This window comes from Herpailurus yagouaroundi, unplaced genomic scaffold, assembly GCF_014898765.1.
Source record: "Herpailurus yagouaroundi ecotype Mexico unplaced genomic scaffold, PumYag 100, whole genome shotgun sequence".
In the NCBI taxonomy this organism is placed as follows: Eukaryota; Metazoa; Chordata; class Mammalia; order Carnivora; family Felidae; genus Herpailurus; species Herpailurus yagouaroundi.
The window spans coordinates 11,531,010-11,550,929 of record NW_024412391.1 but is presented as its reverse complement, the minus strand read 5'-3'; the positions used below and the strand labels follow the sequence as shown (position 1 = coordinate 11,550,929).

The following is a 19,920-nucleotide window of genomic DNA, read 5'->3' as shown; positions in this document are numbered from 1 at the left end:
TTTTGAGAGAGAGAGAGAGAAAGAGCACAAGCAGGGGAGGGGCAGAGAAAAAGGGAGACACAGAATCAGAAGCAGGCTCCAGGCTCTGAGCTGTCAGCACAGAGCCAGATGCGGAGCTCGAACTCACAGACCATGAGATCATGACCCGAGCCAAAGCTGGATACTTACCCAACTGAGCCACCCAGGTGCCCCTTAAAAAACTATTTTTAACAAAAAGATATTAATGGGTCCATTAGGGGCAAGCGTCCCTTGATTCTTCTTAACTTGTTTGGCTAGAGTCATATAAGATAGAATACTGGTCTGGGAATAGAAGTCTAGGGTTTAATTTCCAGCATGTTTGCTACCAAGCTTTATGGTTTGGGGAAGTTATTCATGCTCTGAGCTTCATTAGCTTTCTTTGTGATAGAAGGGCGGTTAGATGATTTCTCGGCCCCTTTACAACCTGAGAATTTTAGAGAAAATATGAAATATTTGACACTTTGGAGAAGGGACTTCAGTCATGTTCTGGAGAAAAGTGGGAGGAATGAAAAGCTTAATAAGGCCGTCACCTTGGACTGTTTTATCATTACTGTAATATTTGTCTCTTTCTATAGTGGGAAGTTGCTGAGGTTGTTTTGGAAGTGTTTTATAAATTGCTCAGAGATTATGAGCCTCAACTTGAAGATTTTGTAGACCAGTTTGTGGAATTACAAGGTAATTTATCACTTCCAAGTATGCTGTCAACTATTGATAAAGCTATTTATAACTTATATATATAAGATACAGAGTATTTCTAAGTTAATGAATTAAGTTGGGATATAATCTTTTTTTGTTACATTGTCTTAGTTATTTTAATTGTTCTGAGCAAGAGAAAATAAAGTAAAATTTTGCTGAATGAAAGAAAGAACACCTCCTTATAGATCCTTTAAGGAGTTAACATAGGTAACTAACTACTATGAGCAAATCAGCCCTTTGGGAATTACCACTGTGTACAGTTTGTGCCATTGTCTCTAAATTGAAAGTAGCCCGTTTAGATGCCATTTAATTTACAAGTCTCATATATTTCATATAAATCAAGGGTATGACAAAAATACTAACTGACCATCTCCTGGACTGTGTTATGTTCTATTTAGGAGAAGAAATCATAGCCTACAAACCACCAGGATTTAGTCTGATGTATCATCTTCTGAATGAGTCACCAACGTTGGAGCTTGCTCTTAGTTTGCTGGAGGAAGGCGTTAAGCAGCTGGATACCTATGCCCCTTTCCCTGGTGTGTGCCTGAATGTCTTAACGTCTTGAAAACAGTTTTGATATTTTCTTTTTTTATAAATGGAGGTTTGAAAGAGATGATTTTTGAAGTCCTTTTTTACTGTAAGATTCTCTATATCCACAGTGGTGGTTTCAGTGAGTCATACAAGCAAAGTATATTAAAAGTGAAAGAGTAAGTAAGGTACAGAGACTGTCAGTAGAACTGTGTTTCATTGCATGGTCTTTTATAGGTAATTATAATGATCTTTCTTTCACTTTGATGTCTCTAATGTGCTTACATTTAAATCTAATGCACTTTTTGTTTCTTGTCCATATGGTATTTGTCAAGGCACTTACTATCGTGCCTGATACAGTGTTTGATAAATTTCACTTAATATCATTATTACTGCTAATTGTCATGGTTTATTGAGTGCTTCGTATGTACTTGGTGCTGTTAAGAGCACATTTAACACATTTAATCTGTACAAAAGCCCTTTGTGGTAGATGTTATTACTTCCAGTTTGTAAATAAGGAAATTGTGTAAGAGAGAGGTTTTGCATCTTTATCTGCAGCAAGTTTTAGGGCTGTGATTTGAATTTAGGCAGTTTGGCTCGAGAGCCCATGTATTTTAAATTTGAATGGTGGGTTTATGGGTGATCCTTGTTCAAATTCTCAGTTTCTTTATTTGCACATTTTCTGCAATGAGCATGTATCACTCTAAATCGCTTACTAGGTCTTGGCACCATTCACACTGACATTCAAAGATAAAAATCTTTGTTGTGGGGGCCGTCCTGTGCTTTGTAGGCTCTACCCACTAGATCCCTGTAGTGCTTTCCCAGTTGTGACAACCAAAAGTATCTCCAGACCTTGCCAGGTGTCTTCTGGGGCCTAAATCACCCCCATCCGAGAACCATTGCTTAAATAATCAAGGAAGAGATCAGGGAAAATGACGAGAGGCCATTGCATACAAAGAATCTTGAGTTACCAAATTACTGTGAATTGCTCGAGTGAACAGTTTTATGAAGTTGCTGCTGTAAGTGACCTTCTGAGGGCTTTTTGAGTCCAGAATTTGTCCTTTAGCTTGTTTTCCTAAGAACTATGTGTTTTTAAGATTCATGTAGAACTTTCTAATTTTCTTTGTAATTTTTTCTAGGGAAGAAGCATCTGGAGAAAGCAGTGCAGCACTGCCTTGCCCTTCTCAATCTTACTCTGCAAAAGGAAAATCTCTTTATGGATCTTCTAAGAGAGAGTCAGCTAGCTCTAATAGTCTCTCCTTTAGAACAGCTATTACAGGGAATCAATCCCAGAACTAAGAAGGCCGATAATGTGGTGAATATTGCCAGGTAAGTTACATTTGTAGGTAGAAAAATGTCTAAATAAAATCACGTGGGCATTCTACCTTTGATTTCCAAATCTGATCAGATCTCTCATTCATTACTTGGCGAGTGGGGGTAAGTGGGGCTCGTTTTGTTCTTACCTTCCTTAGCCCCTCTGATTTTAATTTCTCTGACCTTTACAATTCCTTTTTCTTCTTCCTTAATGGATTCTGTTCCTAAACATTTCTAAGTATAAAATGACATTACTTTGGTACTATTTGTCTCCTGTAGGGAGACTGGGTGTTTGGAGGACAAGGCTAGGGAGCAAACTTCTCACTGTATATGTCCTAGCTTCCAGTGGCTTGCTTGGCACTGTTTGTTTTGTGACTTACAGAGACATCACCCCGATTACTGTCTTCAGTTTCACATGGTGTTCTCCTTGTGTGCGTATCTATTCCAAATTCCCCCTTTTAATAAGGACAGCAGTCGTTGGACCAGGGTTTTCCCTAATGGCTTCACGTTAACTTGACTGACTGTGTCTACAAAGACCCTGTTTCCAAAAGTTCACTTTGGGTTCAGTATCAGCGATTGAATTTTGGAGGAATGCAGTTCAACCCATAATAGACTGTATCTAGTTAGAATGGAAGTCATTGTCTAATTTACCCAAGAGTGCTCTACGACCCTGATTCTATATGTTCTTTGTTGAGAAGAGTGTTTTAAAAGCCAAAAGTTGTGTCACATTGTTCCTCAAATGTTTTCTTGTTTTAAAGATACCTATATCATGGCAATACTAATCCCGAATTGGCTTTTGAAAGTGCCAAGATCCTCTGCTGTATCTCTTGTAACTCCAATATTCAGATAAAATTGGTTGGAGATTTCACACATGACCAGGTAATTGATGTTCTTGTTATTTCTTAATGTTTATTTATTTTTTGAGAGAGAGAGAGGGAGAGGGAGGGAACAGAGAGAGACAGGGACAGAGGATCTGAAGCAGGCTCCATGCTGACAGCAGAGAGCCTGATGCGGGGCCCGAACTCACAAACTGTGAGATACGACCTGAGCCGAAGTCGGATGCTTCACCGACCGAGCCACCCAGACACCCCATGTTGTTACTTCTTTTGGGTCATTCTGAGTACGTATGGAAGTCACAGTTGTCTATTAGAGGAATCATATTCTTGTTTATGAAACAGTTCTGTGAGAGTAAGTCGATTTATATATGACGGTGAAACCTGTTCATCAACTGGGCTGTGATTTGTGTTTGCGGATGTCGCCATCCGCAGTGACAGTGCACAGGCTGTAGTGTGTGATTGTGCTGTCTGTGCTGTCGCGCGTGGACAGGAGGGCGTAGCGGGACTGTTGCTCCTCTAATAGAGCAGTTGAAGTGATGAGGTTTGTAAGTGCAGCTTCTGCTTGTATTTTGCATCTGTTGTTTCTCCCTCTGTCAGTTGGGTACAATCTGAGGGAGCCTCTGCAATTCTCAGTGTTTCTCACTGTTGAGTTGTCTACTTCTGTGGCTTTCTGGTGACTTACACTTGTGTCACTCCATTGGCTATTGCACTATAGACAGTTTTCAGATGTTCATTTAATCCAATTTATAGTCCCTTTCTATTCCGAATAGCTCGCTGAATAGCTACTATTGGGGAATCTGCTGCTTTTTTTCCCTCTTTATAGGCGTTTGTCCCATTGTATCTTCATGTTAGAAACCACTGCTTTTAGCTAGTTATATTTTGTTGTGTCTTCCTTCGCAGTGTTTTAAAATAGGGACTACTCTGGCATTTTGGGTGGGACAGATCTTCATTTTCTGTGTCACTCTTGCTCATATTGCAAGTCTCTTAGCATCCCTAGATGCTTTACTACAGTCTTTACTACTGTCTGTCAGTAGTAAACTCTGGTTGTGACAACTCAGAAGGCTCTCACATATTTCTTTTTGTCTTTTTTTGAGTTTATTTATTTATTTTGAGAAAGAGTATGAGCAGGGGAGGGGCAGAGAGAGAGAATCCCAAGCAGGCTCTGCTCTGTCAGCACAGAGCCCAATATGGGGCTTGAACTCAAACCATGAGATTGTGACCTGAGCTGAAATCAAGAGTTGGGCATTTAACCCACTGAGCTATCCAGGTGCCCCTGGCGTCACATATTTCCCAAAGTGCCATCTGGAGTGTCAGTACCACCCGGGTTGAGAACCACTGTTTATAGTAAAATATTGATGTCTAATCTGGCCATTGGATGAGGTTCTTGAAAACTACATGATAGGGGATGTAGTAGGTGAGGTTCTCAGCTCACTCATATTAAAAAAATGTTTTTAATGTTCATTTATTTTTGACAGAGACAGAGCATGAGCAGGGGAGGGGCAGAGAGAGAGAGGGAGACACAGAATCCGAAGCAGGTCCTAGGCTGTGTGCTATCAGCACAGAGCCCGACGCGGGGCTCGAACTCACAAACCGTGAGATCGTGACCTGAGCTGAAGTTGCATGCTTAACCGAGTCAGCCAAGGTGCCCCTCACGCATATACATTTGAGTATGAATTATTATGACCAGTTTTAACATCCTGCTATATTCCTCGAGGAGATTAAGTAGTATCTAATCTCTCAGCCCAGAAACATAAAACTGGTGACAGGCAAAACATTTGTAAAGAGAGAAGATGAGAATTTTATATTTTATTTTAGTTAAGATCCCATACCATTGGGTATATAAATGAAGAGGTCGGGGCGCCTGGGTGGCGCAGTCGGTTAAGCGTCCGACTTCAGCCAGGTCACGATCTCGCGGTCCGGGAGTTCGAGCCCCGCGTCGGGCTCTGGGCTGATGGCTCAGAGCCTGGAGCCTGTTTCCGATTCTGTGTCTCCCTCTCTCTCTGCCCCTCCCCCGTTCATGCTCTGTCTCTCTGTGTCCCCAAAATAAATAAACATTGAAAAAAAAATTTTTTTTTAAATGAAGAGGTCATGAGATGGCAATTTAATGTATTTTTTTTTTAAAAAACTGATTTGAGGGGCGCCTGGGTGGCTTGGTCAGTTGAGCATCTGACTTCGGCTCAGGTCATGATCTCACAGTTCGTGGGTTTGAGCCCCACATCAGGCTCTGTGCTGATGGCTTAGAGCCTGGAGCCTGCTTCAAATTCTATGTCTCCCTCTCTCTCTGCTCCTCCCCTGCTCATGCTCTGTCTCTCTCTCCTTCAAAAGTAAATAAAAACATTGGAAAAAAAATTAAAAAAAAATAAAAATAAAAACTGATTTAATTCTTTGGGAAAGAACATTGGGGAAGCAAGTTTTGAAACCGAGAAAGTGTTAAAAATTTTGTTTCTTGGGGCACCTGAGTGGCTCAGTTGGTTAAGCATCTGACTCTTGATTTTAGCTCAGGTCATGATCTCACACCTGTGACATCGAGCCCTGTGTTGGGATTCTCTCTCTCTCCCTCCCTCCGTCTCTCTCTCTCTCTCTCTCTCTCTCTCTCTCTCCCTCCCCCCCCCCCCCCCCACTTTTGCTTGCACTCTCTCTCTCTCCCTCACAATAAATAAACATTTAAAGAAAATTTTGTTTTTTCAATTATTTCTGTAGAGAGCTATCTTACTACTATTTCAGGAACTGAGTTTCCTATTAAAAGTGTAACTGAAACCTAAATACTTTAGAGATTTGCCTTTTTTCTTTAGAGACAAATGTTTGTGAATGTATATCACATTTATCATAGTTTCTCTCACATTATTAAAGAACTTTATAAATTTGTCTTTTAACAAATCTTTATATGACTCCAGAGTGTAAGTCAGAAGTTGATGGCTGGATTTGTGGAATGTTTGGATAGTGAAGACACAGAAGAATTTGTACGTCTAGAAGAGGGTATGTATTTCTTTCTTTCTTTCTTTTAATTTTGTAAATGTTTGTATATTTTTGAGAGAGAGAGAGACAGAGACAGAGTGTGAGTGGGTGAGGGGCAGAGAGAGAGAGGGAGAAACAGAATCCAAAGCAGGCTCCAGGCTCTGAGCTGTCAGCACAGAGCCCGACGCAGGGCTCAAACTCACCAGCTGTGAGATCATGACCTGAGCTGAAGTCGGACGCTTAACCAACTGAGCCATGCAGGCGCCCCTAGAAGAGGGTATGTCTTATATTAATGTATTCATTTTTCACTTTATATAAATACTTAATATAAAGAAAGCTGTTAACTGTCTATTGGCGACGATAGAGAAGTTTGGAAATCTGCTGGTACAAACCTGTAAGGTTTTGTGGAAACCTCTTCAACAAATGTGAACTCACTGTGATGGCTAATGAGGTAAACTTGAAGAAAAACATGGAGGTTTGGAATGCAAGCTATATATATTTAAATGTGGTTTATGTTGATTTTTGTTTTGTTTTGTAATTTTGTTTTGTGGGTTTCCACATGAAGGATCAGAACTTGAGAAGAAACTAGCTGGAATCCGTCAGGAAACAAGAATCCACATCTTGAATCTTCTCATAACCTCTCTGGAGCGCAATCCACCCAATCTTGCTCTCTACTTGTTGGGCTTTGAATTGAAGAAGCCTGTCAGTACCACAAACCTACAGGATCCAGGTACAGCCATAAGACACACAGACATTTCTTTCTTGTCGGATTTGTTTAGCTAAGTGATCATTCATTGAGTTCTGGACTCATGGGATAATTCACTGAAAGTGAGAGGTCATGTGGTAGGTCAATCTTTAGGACTTAGACAAAGTCTGGACAAATTAAGCCTTGGAAAATTAGCATTTATTAATTTTCGGTGTCAGTATTTGAAAGGGTGTTTACAGTAGAACATATGTTTATGGAATTTAACTTTTCTAAAGGTATTTTAATGTCAATGCAGAAATTTAAAAGTTGAATTTCTTTTTGGTTTCACGTAGGAGTCTTAGGTTGCCCTCGAACATGCCTTCATGCCATTTTAAACATCTTGGAGAAAGGAACTGAAGGGAGAACAGGTCCAGTGGCAGTGAGAGAATCTCCTCAACTCGCTGAGCTATGTTACCAGGTATATAGAAGGCTGCATTTCATAGCACTCAGTAGAAGAAATTTAACTAGATGCTTGAATATATCACAGATACAGAAGTATAACAATAAGACTTGAGTTGAAATGAGTTTATCTGGTAGTTTGCCTTGTCTTTCATATATAGATTAAATCCCTAAAACAGAGACCCCCAGATCCTGTAGATCTACAGGTCCTATGTGTTGCTCACTTGAAAAATGAGAGAAAATTCGAGGTGGATTTTGACCTGCTAGTGTAGAAAGTTTCCAGTGGTTCTGTTGCATGTTGTTTCTTTTTGGTGAAGACAGCAGTGGATTTGGCTCAGAAGACCTCTGATTCTCATCTCTGTGATTTAGCTAGTTGGTTAGCTAAATCACCTTGGGCATGTCACAAAACTTCTGCTGAGTTTTTTAGTTTGTGCAGTGGGTTGTTATGAGGCTTAACTGAGAATGTAAGATGTGGATGAAAGTCCTTTTTTTTTTTTTTTAAGTTTATTTTGAGAGAGAGAGAGAGAGAGTGGGAGGGGCAGAGACCTAGAGAGAGAGAGAAAATCCCAAGCACACTCCTCACTACCAGCACAGAGCCCAAAATGGGGCGCAAACTTACGAACCGTGAGATCATGACCTGAGCCGAAACCAAGAGTTAGACACTTAACTATTACCTGTTAGCTTAACTGACTATTAACTGCCACCCAGGTGCCCCCGAAAGCGCTTTTTAAGAACCATGTGAATCCTGCAGCTCCGGAGCTAGATGTAGGGTGGTGGAAAGTCCAGTTGTTTAAACTAGGATGAGAACCTCTGCTTTGCTTGTGTTCACTTATGATTATTTCTTGTTTCATTCATTTGGTGTTTTAAGAACTAGGCTTTATAGGATGTGACTAATTTCTCAATTTCAGTAGCGCCTTGGTTTACATTGCCATAAGAAAGGCATCGTTGACCTATAGCGAGCTGGACGTTTTTCTTTATTCTCCTGTTTCTCTTTTTGTAATTCCCTTCTGTTTTCTTCTATCTTCTGGTTGTCTAGACAGCCCTTCACTGTAAGTACTAGAATCAAAACGAATTCTTCCTTAACGGGGGAATCAACTTGATGTACATTTTAACAGCATTACAGAATTCGACATATTTAGATAGAAGTAGTCGATAAGCTTAATCATCTAGGCTAAAGGAGTTAGGCAGGTGAAGTAAGTGAATGAAGCCAGATGTAAGACAAAAAGGTTGGGAGAGGGAGGAGGAGGAGGAGGATCTGGCAGACCGGGAAGCACGTGCACTGCTAGTTTTCACCATGTCAGCATGTGGGTCCCGGTTTGCCAGATTCTCTGGTTTTTAATACACTGTACTGGCCAAAGGAAGCATGTCTGTACCAGCAGTCTGCCAGCTTATTACATATGCTCTGTGACTTTGCTACTCCAAGCGTGGTCCAGCCTCAGCAGCAGCACTCCTGGGAGCTTGTTAGAGCAGAATCTCAGGCCCCACTCCAGGCCGCTGAGTCAGAATCTGCATTTTAATGAGGCACTGCTCCATTTTTCATGAAAGATGCTTCCTTCACCTATAGATTTATACTTCACTCTGCTTCAGAAAAAAAATTCAAACTTTGAAGAGCTTGTGAGTTTAGATAACTCTGATTGTAGCAAAGGGAACTAGTTTGGACCTTACTGATACCTTCCTCTCCCGGCAGTATGCGACTTTCTGGGTGCAGAAGTTGAGATTGAGCCTAGACCTGTGCTCTCTCCTCTCAGGATGGACATTTTTCTTGCCTGGTCTTGGGAACTAGGGAGGTTCTTAGGCACATGCTTGTAAAATGGCTAGTAGTGCTTTGGGAACTCCTTTTCTGTGTCCTTCCTCTAATATATTACTCGTCCCACATCTTTGAGCCTCTATTCTTGTGTCTTCTTAACTGATCATCTGATACGATTGACTCATTTTGTTTTGTTTGAAGACGTTCATTATCAGCTTATCAAATTTTTATTTGTTAATAGAGTATCAAAAATAATGTCAAGGCTATTCGAAAGACAACATGCATCTACAGTAGAACTATTTAAGTTTTTGCTTTGTGTTCTTATCTTTCTTCCTTGTGTATACCTGTTTGTATAGTTACATTCAGCTGACAGTTTTGTGTCCTTTCCCCCTCTCTGTATGAACTTTCTGTACATTATATCCAAGTTTTTACTTTGCTCTAACAAACACCTTTAGTTACTTTTGTTGTTTTTTGTTTATTTTAAGAATATAATTCCAGAGGTGCCTTGGTGGCTCAGTCAGTTAAGTGTCCAACTCTTGGTTTTGGCTCAGGTCATGATCTCAGTTCGTGAGTTCGAGCCCCATGCCGGGCTATGTGCTGACAGTGCAGAGCCTGCTTGGGATTCTCTCTCTCCCGCTCTCTCTCTGCCCCTTTCCCACTCGTTCTCTCTCTTTCTTTCAAAATACATAAATAAACATTTAAAAAAAGAATATAATTTCAGACATGGTTTTGCAGTTGATTGTCATTACTGGTTTTATAAATTGACAGTGAACACTGAATTGGTGAATATTGAACCATTGCTCCCAGAGAAAACATAGGTTAGAACCCTGTAAGCCTCTGTCCCGACATTTTCATTGACTGATAATTAAACAGCCAGGTGCCCCATGACTTCAGATTTTATTTTGCAAGTAATCTTGACAATTATAGTATGCATTAAGTAGTGCCAATAACAGATGAATTTAAAATTCCTTTTACATGGAAAGCATCTAATAAGTATGTATAAAATAAATCTTTCACAAATGAAAGTTTTCACTACCACTTTGCCAAATACTAGGATTTGCTTTTTTAAGTTTTATTTATTTTTGAGAGAGAGAGCATGAGTGGGAGAGGGGCAAGAAAGAGGGGGGCGGGGACAGAGGATCTGAAGCGGGCTCTTCACTGACGGCAGAGAGCCTGATGTGGGGCTCGAACTCATGAACCATGAGATCGTGACCTGAGCTGAAGTTGATGCTTAACCAACTGAGCCTCCCAGGCACTCCAGGATTTGCTTTTTATAGTTAAAAATTTTGCTGTTTACATTAAGAGGCCTGCCTTATTGACTGAGTGTTTATTTATTTATGTATTTATGTATGTGTGTATGTATGTATGTATGTATGTATTTATTTATTTATTTATTTTAAGTACGATCCATACCCAATGTGGGGCTTAAACTCATGTGACTCCGAAATTAAGAGTTGCAGTCCCTACTGACTGAGCCAGTGAGGCCTTAATTTTTATTTTTAATGTTTATTTATTTTTGAGAGAGAAAGAGAGGGAGGGAGTGCAAGCAGGGGAGGGGCAGAGAAAGAGAGGGACAGAGGATCGAAAGCAGGTTCTGTGCTGACAGCAGAGAGCCCGAAGAGGGGCTTGAACCTATAAACTGAGATAATCACCTGAGCCAAAGTCAGACACTTAATGGACTAAGCCATGCCCCTTAATTTTTTTTATCACTAAAAAGGATGGACAATTTTTGATGGTGGGCTATATATTTTTTCCTTCCTCTCAAATGTTTTTTGCCCTTTTATCTATTTAGGTATATGATACTCATATACCTAATGGAAAGTTTTATATATCTAATAGATATTTCTTATATTTATACAAAAGCAAACCTTTATCCCCAATTCTATTATTTTCTGCTAAATTTTTATTTAATTTAGAGTTTATATTTGTTATTTAGTTGAATCTGGATTTCTTTGTAATTTTTTTGATTACTTCAATCCTGGTAAGTTTATTACCTTCCTAAGGTTCAACTAAATTAAGTATGGTTTTTAGAAGTTGTTTCCTGGGTGACTGGTTGGCTCAGTCAGTTAAGTGGCCGATGTTGGCTCATGTCATTATCTCACGGCTCGTGGTTCGAGCCCTGCTTTGGGCTCTGTGCTACGCGTCGGATCAAAAAGAATGGAGCCTGGAGCCTGCTTCAGATTCTGTGTCTTCCTCTCTCTCTGCCCCTCTGCTCGTGCTCTGTCTCTCTCTGCCTCTCAAAAAGTGAATTAAAACGCTAAAAAAATTTTTTAGAAGTTACTTCCAAGTGATTTGTTATTAGTAATAGTTAAAATACTTAACTATTTTACTATACTTTTTAAATTAACTATATGTATTAATAAACGTACTGAGGTTGACTTAAACATGAGTTGTATAATAATGTCATCAGCACTATTCCAATCTGTATTCTTGAGTTGGGGTGCTAATGATTGCTTATAACTGAGCATCTGTGTTTATCCATTTTTCTTAAGTTATTGATGGGTCCTAGCTTCTGTTTAGTAAATCTAAGTTCACCTTTTAACTTACAATTTATAACACAAAAGAAATGATTTGTGGATTTTTTTACTTCATTTTAACTCTTTAGGTGATATATCAGTTGTGTGCGTGCTCTGATACATCTGGTCCTACTATGAGGTACTTGAGAACCAGCCAGGATTTCTTATTTTCACAGTTGCAACATTTACCTTTTTCTAACAAAGGTAGGACATTATTTTCCCATATTGTTATAACTAATTTGTGAAGTCTATGTGATTTTATTTATATAACATTCAGGGTAGCAGTTACAGTATTTGTGGAATTCCGTTTCATTTTGTTACTTTGCTTTTTTCGTTATTTTGGGTTGCTTTTGTAATTTGTCACTGAGAAGCCTCATGTTCTAGCTGCTGGCATAAAGTTATTTAAAAATAGCTTGTCAGGGATGGAATTTGATCCTTATACTACCAAATAAAATATTTAAATTGTGTTGAAGAGATAAGAAAATATTTATCTGAGAAGATTCTGGAAATTTAGATTTTTTGAGTGACGGTGTTTAATTAAAATGTCTTGTTTTCCTTTTGTTTCTTGTGTACGTATTGAAACCACTTGAGATCTTGAAATGAGAAATAGAAAGCTAAGTATAGTGGAAATAACTGAGTTTATTGACCTAACCAACGCAATCCCAGGCTACCTCTCTTTTATAGGATTCTACTTTATATAATTTTCTTTCTGATCAATTTGTAACAATTTTCTGAATTCGATTTATATCTAGACAGTTACAGTCCATGGAGATTTTTTTAAGGTTTTTTTTTTTTTTTTTATATTTTATTTATGTTCTGGGAAGTGTAAGCTCACGGATTTCATAATAAATTTTTATTACTAGTAATTATCTGCTTCTAATCCACGTTTTAGAGTGATGAAATGAGAGAACTTTGGGAATTATCTAATGACAAACATTTTTCGCTTCATTTTCATAATAAGCATGTCTTATTTTTAATTCTAAGATCTGTTTATATTATAAGCTTTTTAAGCAACCCTCCTTTATACCTAATTAGAAAGAAAAGTTAATGCTTTGTCTCTTACTGTATCTGTCTTTTAAAAATCAACCTAGTTTAAAAAAAAACAACGAGTTTTGCCTGTTACTGTGGTGGTAGGGGTGGTGGTTGTAGTACTATTTGGTGTGTTTTATGTTTATACTGTTAGAATTTAGGACTTTAAATCAGGCATATTAAAAATAGTGGAGTCAGAAACTTGTATAAGTGATTCCCAGTCCTGATTTTAGGTTTCATTTTTGGTTTTGTTTCTGGAAGCGTTTCAGTGTGCACAGAGTGGGGAGGGGCTCAGTCCTTCGCGACAGCCACTTCGCTCACGGCTGCCAGGATGTGCCAAGTTCTTCTCCTCTTCTTGGTGCTGATGCATGTCCTTGCCCTTTTCTTGATGAACTTGAGAGCCCCCCTGCCCTTGGAGACTTTGAGCAGCTGCACACTACATTGCTTTTGTGGGGTGAAGCCACACACCTCTCAGTTCATGTCCCATGTGAGCTTGGAGTGCTTGGTGAGGTGCCCTTGGTGGCTGTGCCTCAGCTTTCTCATGCTCTTGGTCACCTTGTAGCCCTTTCTGAGGCCCACAGCTGTAGGGTAGCGCAGGGCTGCGGCTGCTATGCTGCGAAGACCAACCCTAATTATATGTGAAATCACATGTCCTGGATTATCTTAAGAGAGATCATAAAATTATGCATTGGGTATTTGTTTTATGAAATAAAAGTCAAACTGCACATTAGGGCGTTGTTTTTTTTTTACAAGTTATATATTTGAGAATTAGTGTTTGTTTTTAAGTATGAAGTCTGTGTTAATGTCAAAGTAGGACAGACTTAGAATTTTATAGATAAGTGTGAAATTATCCTGGTAATGGAAAATTGATTCTCTTTTGTTCTTCATTTGCTTTGGCTCATCTTTATAGACATGGACGTGCTTATTTTTTTTCTCTTAGCATCTGTTTTTGCTTTTTTAATTTTCTTCCAGGGTGATAAATTATTATGATGCCAAGTTTCATAAATTGTGGAGTATGTTACTTACGTGAGCAAATATCTGACGAGTTAAGGAATTTAGATCTGTTACGATCCTGTTATTATACTCTAGGAAACTAAACTCATGTATTTAACTTGCAGAGTATGAAATGTCTATGCTGAACCAGATGTCATGGCTAATGAAGACTGCCTCAATAGAACTACGGGTAACTTCTCTGAATCGTCAGCGGTCACATACCCAGAGGCTCCTACATCTCTTACTGGACGACATGCCTGTGAGACCGTACTCAGGTGAGTGTGTACATGTTGCCGTTTGTTCTCTTGTGCTGCTGGCTGGTCCGTGTGAAGGCATGCGCTGCAGTCTTGCGCTTAGCATGTGATTGTAGGCTAAACAAGTTCTTTCCGTCTTTAGAATTTTTTTCCTTAAAACGCAAAACTTTTAAATTCATCCCATAATTGCTATTTGATTATTGTTTGAAGCATCCGCGTTCTGCTATATGCAAATATTCAGTGGAGTTTGCCACACTGAGCCAGGATGACCCAAGGTATTTTAACGTGTGTTATACATGCAAATTAAACATAAGCTTTTCTAATCATCGCATTGGTGGGAATGGGTCTTGCCTCTTTGGGAGTTCTGATTATCCTCTTTACAATTGTGAAGTGGATCTCCTGGGGACAGAAAGAATTAGATGAATGTTGGTAAGTTCTCATCATCTTTGCATTTCAATTATCCATTTGCAGAGGGCTCTCTGACCTAGCAACAGTGATCTAGAAAAAAAATACCTTGTTATTTCCAAATAAATTTTATGAGTATGTTGTTGTTTTTCCTGATCTGTTATTATTGATGCTCTAACAGATGGTGAAGGAGGAATAGAAGATGAAAATAGGTCTGTCTCTGGGTTCCTTCACTTTGACACTGCTACAAAAGGTAAAACCCTTTGAATCTATAATAAATTTATAGGTGTATATTAAATTGCTTAAATTTGAAGAGATAATTATGACACCTGTATCTGCAAATTCTGAACTGGTATAGAAGAGCTATAGAAAGGATTAGTTGTCATTCAAAAATAACTTTTTTATAACTAGGATGAATGAATGGGAAAAAGTGTTTTTGCAAATGGATGTATTAGAAATAAAATCACATTTCGATTTCAACACAGTTTTCCATTTCTGGGCTTAACATCCTTTCTTTCTCCCCCCCCCCCCCCCAAACGTTGATTTATTTGTTTTGAGAGAGAAAGTGCGAGTGTAAGCTGGGAGGACAGATAGAGAGGGAGAGAGAGCGAATCCCAGGCAGCCTCCTTGCTCAGCACAGAGCCTGACTCGGGGCTCGATCTCACTACCGTGAGATCATGACCTGAGCCAAAATGAAGAGTTGGACGCTTAACCGACTGAGCCCCCCAGGTACCCCCTCAACTCCCTTTATTGAACCTAGCACTATCTTTGAGAGTGAGCTGAGTACAACGGTTTGCTCTTCTCCTCACCGTCCCAAATAAAATCGAACCACTTTCTATTTTTTCTAGTACGTCGAAAGATTCTAAGCATTCTTGACTCGATTGACTTCAGTCAGGAGATCCCTGAGCCTTTGCAGTTGGATTTCTTTGATCGGGCCCAGATCGAGCAAGTTATTGCTAACTGTGAACACAAGAATTTACGGGGACAGACAGTCTGCAACGTCAAGGTAAGGATTGTTTTAAAGTGTATGCAGTATCAAGTGGTTTAGACTTTGAGTCCTCAGACAAAAAGAGAACCATGCAGTTGTTTTCTGATAAGGGTATTGGTTTATTAGACTGTGGTTTTCACTTTTCTAACAGCAGGGAAATGAAACAGAATAGGCGACACTAGCTTTACCTCTTTAAAAGGTTCCCCATCACCTTCCTGATAGTAGTCATGCCACCTAGCTATGGAATGGTTTTACTCTCTACCAGGTAACTGGTAATGGTCTCACTAATAGGAAGAAGATATCCAAGGGCATTTGCGCTAACTTACCTGCCACAGAGGCTCCTTGGTCCCACTCAGTAATGTGAGGGACACCTAATGTTTTTGACTGGAGACCGAACAGAGTCACTTATAGATTATATATAGAGGTATCCAACACTGTTTCCACTAAGGCAGTTTATAGTAATTGCTAGAGGTTATTATTCTGAAATGGTCTGATTTTTCACTCTTTCCTCAATTCTGTAGCTTCTTCATAGAGTCCTTGTAGCTGAAGTAAATGCCCTCCAGGGTATGGCAGCCATAGGACAGAGACCTCTCCTGATGGAGGTAAGCCCTATTGAGAACTTGTTAGTTTGAATCTTCTACCTATTTAACTGCCAGTTAGAAGACAAAACTGTAAATTGACTTGTAGTTCATCAGTTAGTAAACTACTTGAAATTAAACCTTAATGGAATCTTCCATTTTTGACTTTAAAACTTGTAAACTGAACTGAAGTTAATATCTGGATGCCAGAGTAAGTAACGTTTTTTTTTTTCTGCTAGGCTAGTTTAGGATTTGCAACCTGTCCATATTGTGTATTAGACTTCCCTTGTTCTCTGTCGGTGAGGGAAGAGAGAGTGGTTTTTCATCACAGGTGGGGAGCAGTGGGTTAGAGGTCAGGTGAGAAGAACCACACACATGGAAACACAGGTGGCTAGGCCAAAGCAAGAAGCAAAGAAATAAAAGATATGTCAGGGAGACATGCCCTTGAACTTGAGTTTTAGGCAATTCCAGTGCTCTAGAGTAAGTGTAAGTAGATACTACAAAGAAAATGGGGTTAAAAAACCCCTACCACCTCTGCTGACTGGCATGCATGTGGAAGGTTTCCTAAATATACTACAGATGTGTTCAGGTTAACTGACAGAATAAATGACTCTTGAAAAATAGGACTCTGTTGGGGTGCCTGGCTGGCTCAGTTGATGGAGCGTGCGACTCTGGATTTCAGGGACGTGAGTTGGAGCCCCACATTGGGTGTAGAGATTCCTAAAAAAGATAAAGTTAAAATCGGACCCTTTTGGTAAAAGATATTATCTGCCCATTTGTTAACCTTGTGATTCAATTTCTGTGGCTTTAGGAAATCAGCACTATACTTCAGTATGTGGTAGGAAGAAACAAGCTGCTGCAGTGTCTTCATGCAAAACGGCACGTGCTGGAGTCATGGAGGCAGCTGGTGGAGATTATACTGACAGCTTGTCCCCAGGACCTCATTCAGGCAGAGGATCGGCAACTGATTATCCGTGATATCTTACAAGATGTGCATGATAAGGTAACGTACTTCCTAAATTGCTTCCTGAACTTCCTTACTTCCTAGTTACTTCCAGTATTGCTGAACAGATCTTTATATACTACTTAAAAACACAGTTTCCCACCATCCTTTTTTTCCCCTTTTATGTTAGGAATAAATAGAGTTGTGTATTGCCAGTGTTAAGGCGATCCTTAAGAAAGTCTTCTGTACAGTAATGGCTCTCAACCAAAGTATGTATCACAATTACGTAGCGAGCTTTTTAAAAATACACAGATGGATCCCACCCCGGACATACTGAATGGGACACTCTGGTGGGTGACCACTTGTGTGAATTTACATTAAAGACCTCTCTAAGGAATCCTGATAGGAATCCCTTCTGGTTAAGAACACACGTTACCAGTATCATATTTAAATTTTTCTATGTATTAGCTTTTATTTTCTTTGATCAATGACATTCCATTCTTATATTCTTAATGGTAGGTGAAAGCTCAGGGTATATAAAACCTGTTAATGACTGTAGCTGATTTGTCTTTCTGCTTTAAGATACTAGATGATGAAGCAGCGCAGGAGTTAATGCCAGTGGTAGCAGGTGCTGTGTTCACCTTGACTGCTCACCTAAGCCAAGCCGTTCGCACTGAACAGAAGCAACCATTAGTCTTGGGACCCGGAGAGACCCATTACGCTCTTATGCTCGATAGCTCGTTCGCGTCACCTTCTTCAGCAGAGAACCCGGTGGTGGGATTTGCTTCTATTGGAGACTCTTCGCTTCACATCATATTGAAGAAACTGTTAGACTTCATTTTGAAGACAGGTTTTTTCATCTAAATTTCTTACAAATCACACCTTTTGTGTTTGTTTTAACTTTCATTTGAAACAGGGTTTGTACTCTGTATCTCCTTAGGTGGCGGATTCCAGCGAGTGAGGACACACCTGTACGGCTCTTTGTTGTATTACTTACAGATCGCCCAGAGACCAGATGAACCAGACACATTAGAAGCAGGTAGAACCAGATAGATTTCTAATCTTTTCTGTCTCAGAGATTTTTAGAGATTCTGTTGTAGAGATTAAGTTAAAAAAAAAAACCCCGTTTTCCGTCTTTTGGCTAAGTAAAGCTGTAATAAATGAGTCTTTATGGAATCATGAAAGCACTTATGTGAAGTCGAGGAAGAATGTGTAGTTTTTAAAATTAAGACGATAGTACATGAGTACTGTAAAAAAAAAAAACCCTCAAATACCACTTTAGCTTGTATGCGTTTTTAATTCCCTCTCTTTCTCTGGTCCCACTGAACAGTCTGCTGTACATAGCGTGTACATGTCTTTCTCCCCTTTGCAGAGCATCACGATGCATATCTAGTTGAATCTTTTCAGTGTCTCCGTTCTGTAATACGGAAGTAATGTTTATTTAACCATTTGCATTATTCATACACACTTCCATTGTTTCTAATTTTTACTGTCACAAATATGCTGCATCAAATGTTCTGTTATATGCCTTTGTATTTTTCAAGAAGAATGCTTCATGGTAAAATTTCCATGTGAAAGACTATGCGCATTTTTATTTTAATAGATTCTACCAGAAGCACCTGGGCGGCTCAGTCAGTTGAGCATCTGACTCTCGATTTCAGCTCATGTCATGATCTCACAGTTGTGAGAACTAGCCTCACACTCAGCATGGAGACCGCTTAAGATTCTCTTGCTCCCTCTCCCTATAACCCTCACCCACTTGTGTGAGTGCTCTATGAAAAAAAAAAGAAAAAAGCTCCTACCAAATGGCTTTCTGCCAGTCTAAACCCTCATCAATAGTGTACCTATATCTTTTTGTACTAATGTGAAGTTTTTCTTGAATAAATTCCAAGAGGTAGAATTTCTTGGTCAAAGGTAATGCCTATTTAAAATATTGATAAATCCCACTTTCTAAAATAAAATTAGCATTAAAAAAAATTTTTTTTAACATTTATTTATTTTTGAGAGACAGAGTACAGGTGGGGGAGGGGCAGACAGAGATGGAGCCACAGAATCCAAAGCAGGCTGCAAGCTCCGAGCTGTCAGCACAGAGCCCGACGCGAGGCTCGAACTCACAAACCATGAGATCATGACCTGAGCCGAAGTTGGACGCTCAACTGACTGAGCCACCCAGGCACCCTTAATTAGCATTGTTAATTAAGAGTAATAATCTGGACTTTTTGGTCTCCAGATATGAAAAATGTTTTTAGCCATTCAGCAAATGAATGTATAATACTCTACACCAGAAATGTCCTGCTATTTAAGAACTTGTCATAAGCACCTTTTGATAATGGACTTCCGATACCTGTCTGAGAACCTTTATGAGTATTTGCTATTTTGTACACAGATTCTTAAAAACCACTCTGTGTGTAAGACCCAGATTATCTCCTGTTATTCTTTACTGGCTAATATTTTTACATATTTTTCTAAGGAGATAATAATAGCCAAATGATGTATTTGTAGAAATGGCCTACCCACTTAAAGCACAAAAATTTTTAGGATCATTCAAAAGAATAGTTCAGAGAAGCTTTTTAAACAGAGAGAAGCTTTTCTTAAGAGATAATAATGGGGATTCCACTCTCTACTCCTCCCCCTCCAACACACCTCTCCATTTTCCTCTTGTCTGAAAATTTTTTAACGTTATATTTAGCGGAATTGGCAAAGTCACTACTTAACCACTAGGTAGAGTTCTACAACATACTTTTTATAAGGCGTCGTTATCAAGATGTAATAAAGTGGTGTGACCACAAAAGAAAATTCTCCTTTGTTTTTAATTTTCAAATGATGTATTTTTAATTTCATTCTTTAATTAGTTTTTTTTTTTTTTTTTACCACTTAATTGCTGCTTATTTTGACTTATTTTATTTACTTATTTTGGGGGGGGGGGCAGGGCTCAAGTGAGCAAGGGCAGAGAGAGACAGAGAGAAAGGGAGGAGA

The 19,920-nt window shown here is 39.2% G+C and overlaps 1 protein-coding gene across 2 annotated transcripts in view; it reads left to right on the top strand.

Moving 5' to 3' along the window:
* NUP205 (nucleoporin 205) overlaps positions 1-19,920 on the top strand; it is an 86,304-nt gene that overhangs the window by 36,553 nt on the left and 29,831 nt on the right. For both annotated transcript variants that reach the window (XR_005789156.1, XM_040471877.1), the window contains exons 16-30: positions 594-693; positions 1,113-1,250; positions 2,382-2,571; positions 3,315-3,435; positions 6,287-6,368; positions 6,913-7,077; positions 7,386-7,510; positions 11,844-11,958; positions 13,902-14,051; positions 14,617-14,688; positions 15,284-15,441; positions 15,945-16,025; positions 16,813-17,004; positions 17,527-17,794; positions 17,885-17,983. Coding sequence is in view for 1 of the 2 variants with exons in the window: in XM_040471877.1 (XP_040327811.1) it covers positions 594-693; positions 1,113-1,250; positions 2,382-2,571; positions 3,315-3,435; positions 6,287-6,368; positions 6,913-7,077; positions 7,386-7,510; positions 11,844-11,958; positions 13,902-14,051; positions 14,617-14,688; positions 15,284-15,441; positions 15,945-16,025; positions 16,813-17,004; positions 17,527-17,794; positions 17,885-17,983 (2,056 nt within the window). In the remaining variant the exon portion in view is untranslated. The remainder of the gene's footprint in view (positions 1-593; positions 694-1,112; positions 1,251-2,381; positions 2,572-3,314; positions 3,436-6,286; positions 6,369-6,912; positions 7,078-7,385; positions 7,511-11,843; positions 11,959-13,901; positions 14,052-14,616; positions 14,689-15,283; positions 15,442-15,944; positions 16,026-16,812; positions 17,005-17,526; positions 17,795-17,884; positions 17,984-19,920) is intronic.